The sequence below is a fragment of the Callorhinus ursinus genome, unplaced genomic scaffold (assembly GCF_003265705.2).
Source record: "Callorhinus ursinus isolate GAN/ISIS: 27379988/994484 unplaced genomic scaffold, GSC_fseal_2.0 scaffold100, whole genome shotgun sequence".
NCBI lineage: Eukaryota > Metazoa > Chordata > Mammalia > Carnivora > Otariidae > Callorhinus > Callorhinus ursinus.
In genome coordinates this window covers 1,592,226-1,594,456 of record NW_027397162.1, presented here as the reverse complement: position 1 = coordinate 1,594,456, position 2,231 = coordinate 1,592,226, and the positions used below count along the sequence as shown (strand labels likewise).

The 2,231-nt window shown below is 61.0% G+C and overlaps 1 protein-coding gene across 1 annotated transcript in view; it reads right to left on the bottom strand.

Annotated features, from left to right (window-relative positions):
- Nucleotides 1-888: 888 nt before the first annotated feature.
- Nucleotides 889-2,231, bottom strand: part of RNF225 (ring finger protein 225) — a 3,868-nt gene continuing 2,525 nt past the window's right edge. The window contains 1 exon segment of the mRNA XM_025848731.2: nt 889-2,230. Within this exon segment, the coding sequence (XP_025704516.2) occupies nt 1,887-2,230 (344 nt within the window). The 3' untranslated portion in view covers nt 889-1,886.

Here is a 2,231-nt window from a genome sequence, read left to right as displayed (position 1 = left end):
AAAAACAAAATATGAAGGAAGAGAAAGAAGCCAAGGAATATACAGCTCTAGAAGATGAAAAGCTAAGGAAATTCTCTCCTGGACTCTCCAGAGGAGTTAGCCCTGAGGACACCTGACTTTAGCAGTAAAAATGATTTCAAGACTCCTGGCCTGCAGAACTATAAGATAATTAATGTGTGTTTTTCTAAGGAACTCAGTTATTTGTTGCAGCAGTCAGCGAAAACTAATCTAGACCACCAACCCTGCTCCGGCATGACCGAGTCGTCCCCCCTTGGATGTCCTGATGGGCCCCCTCTGGCTTCCCAATCGGAAGCAGCGCCTCCCATCAAAAGGAGCTCCGCTGACATGCCTAGACCAGGGTGGCTATGAGCTAGTTGAGCCTGGAGTGCCCACAGGCATTCCCAGGCTGCCTCTTGGTCACCTGCAAGGCTGTCATTCCCCAGAAAACTATCTGGCACCCCCTGTATGCCAGGCACTGAGGACACACATATAAACAAATCAAACCCTCCAGCCCCATTCCCACCCACAAAACAGAACCCTGACCCTGGGTGAAGGGAGACAGGATGTGGGCTCCAGAGCCTGGGGGGAAACAGAAGGCCTGTATTCAGTTTGTGTAGAGGGGGGCAGCCGTCTACCCTGTGATGACTAACCCAGGAAGGCTTCTGAGAGGAGGACGGGAACCCGAGAGCCGCCCTCCCTGTAGGCTCCTGTCCAGGGCTGAGGCTTCACCTAGGGGAATAACAGCGATGCCAAAAGAAGGGTGATGGACCTCTGGAGGAGGAGGTGTCATAACTGGCCCTGAGAAACGGATGAGTGGAAATGGGGGTGATGGGGGTCCTAGCACCTAGGGAGAGAGGCCAGGGAGATGCAGGAGCACCCACCCCCAAAATCATGTGGCACTGACCCAGAGGACAACCTTGTCTTTGAGCCTTGGTGACCACAGCGGCCCCACAGCGTGTCAGGAGGATCCCAGAAGCCACGACCCACAGCAGTAGTTGAGGCTCCCATTTGCAAATTGGTGCTCAGGACCGAGTGGGAGCTAATCTTAGAGGCTCAGGCCCTATGTGTCCCTCCTCAGCCCTGGCCAGGGCACCCCTGCCCCTTCAAGCCCAAGCCCCAGCCATGTGTGCAGAAAGACAACCCAGGACCCGCATGGAAACAGCTGGATCCCACCCAGACCCAACCTGCATGCAGCAGAGTGAAAAATAAACTCCGCAGCCTTGGTGGGGGTGGGGAGGGCTGCAATGGGCCAGGCAGGGGTCTATGACCAGAGACTAACAGCAGTAGCAGCTCTGCCACCAAACATAGGGGCCTCCAGCCACCTGCAGTGAGCCCGCAGGGTGAGTAAATCAGAGCCTCCAGCCCTAGCTGCTAGCTGAGGATGCTCCCCCAGGGGCCGATGATGACCCAGGGGTGCACTCAGCAGGACCCTCCGTGGGGGCTGATGGTGCCCCTAGCAGGGTACCTGCGCGATGTTGGTCAGAAGGGCTCCCTCGCTGGACTCCCATGGAGACGAGGTTTAGGAGTGCCCCCCAGAAGGACCTTGTCAAAGATGGGGGTCAGGGCAGCCTGAGCTGGATGCCCACAGTGACTGGGATCATGGGTGCTCCCAGAGGGCCCTTGTGGGAAGGAAGGCAGGGGTTGCTCCTTGGGAGGGTCCCTGCTCCCTGGTGATGATGCCTGGAATGACCCCCCTAGGCCTCCCCTCAGAGAAATGGGTGCTTTCCACGCACCTTGCTAAGGCCTCCCCTAGGATCAAGGCAAGTGATCCTGGCAGGTCCCCCGCCAGGAGGACACGGAGGTCCGCAGGCCCGGAGAGAGGACCTGCAGCACAGAGGCATTCAGCGCGGCCCCCACACCCTCCTCCCACCCGGGCCCCGCGGAGCTCAGCGCGGGCCAGCCTCGGGCCCCCACACGCCCTCCGGGGCTCTGTCCAGCAACCCCTCAGCCTCCGCCGTGTCCTCCGCAGCCCCTGGCAGGGCGCTGTCCAGGCCAGGGCCCACGGGGCGCGGCGTCCAGGGGGTCCCCGCCGTGGGCCGTGGCGGGAACCAGGAGAACCCGGGCGCCGGGGCGAGCGCCACGAGCTGGGGCCGCACGGGGCCGGAGGCGGCGGCGTGGGGGATGAGGAAGAAGATGTAGACACCCGAGACGACGAGGCCCGCGGCCACCAGCACCGCCAGCGCCACTGCCGCGTTGAAGGCCCAGGCCGGGCTGGAGAAGGAAAGGCGGCG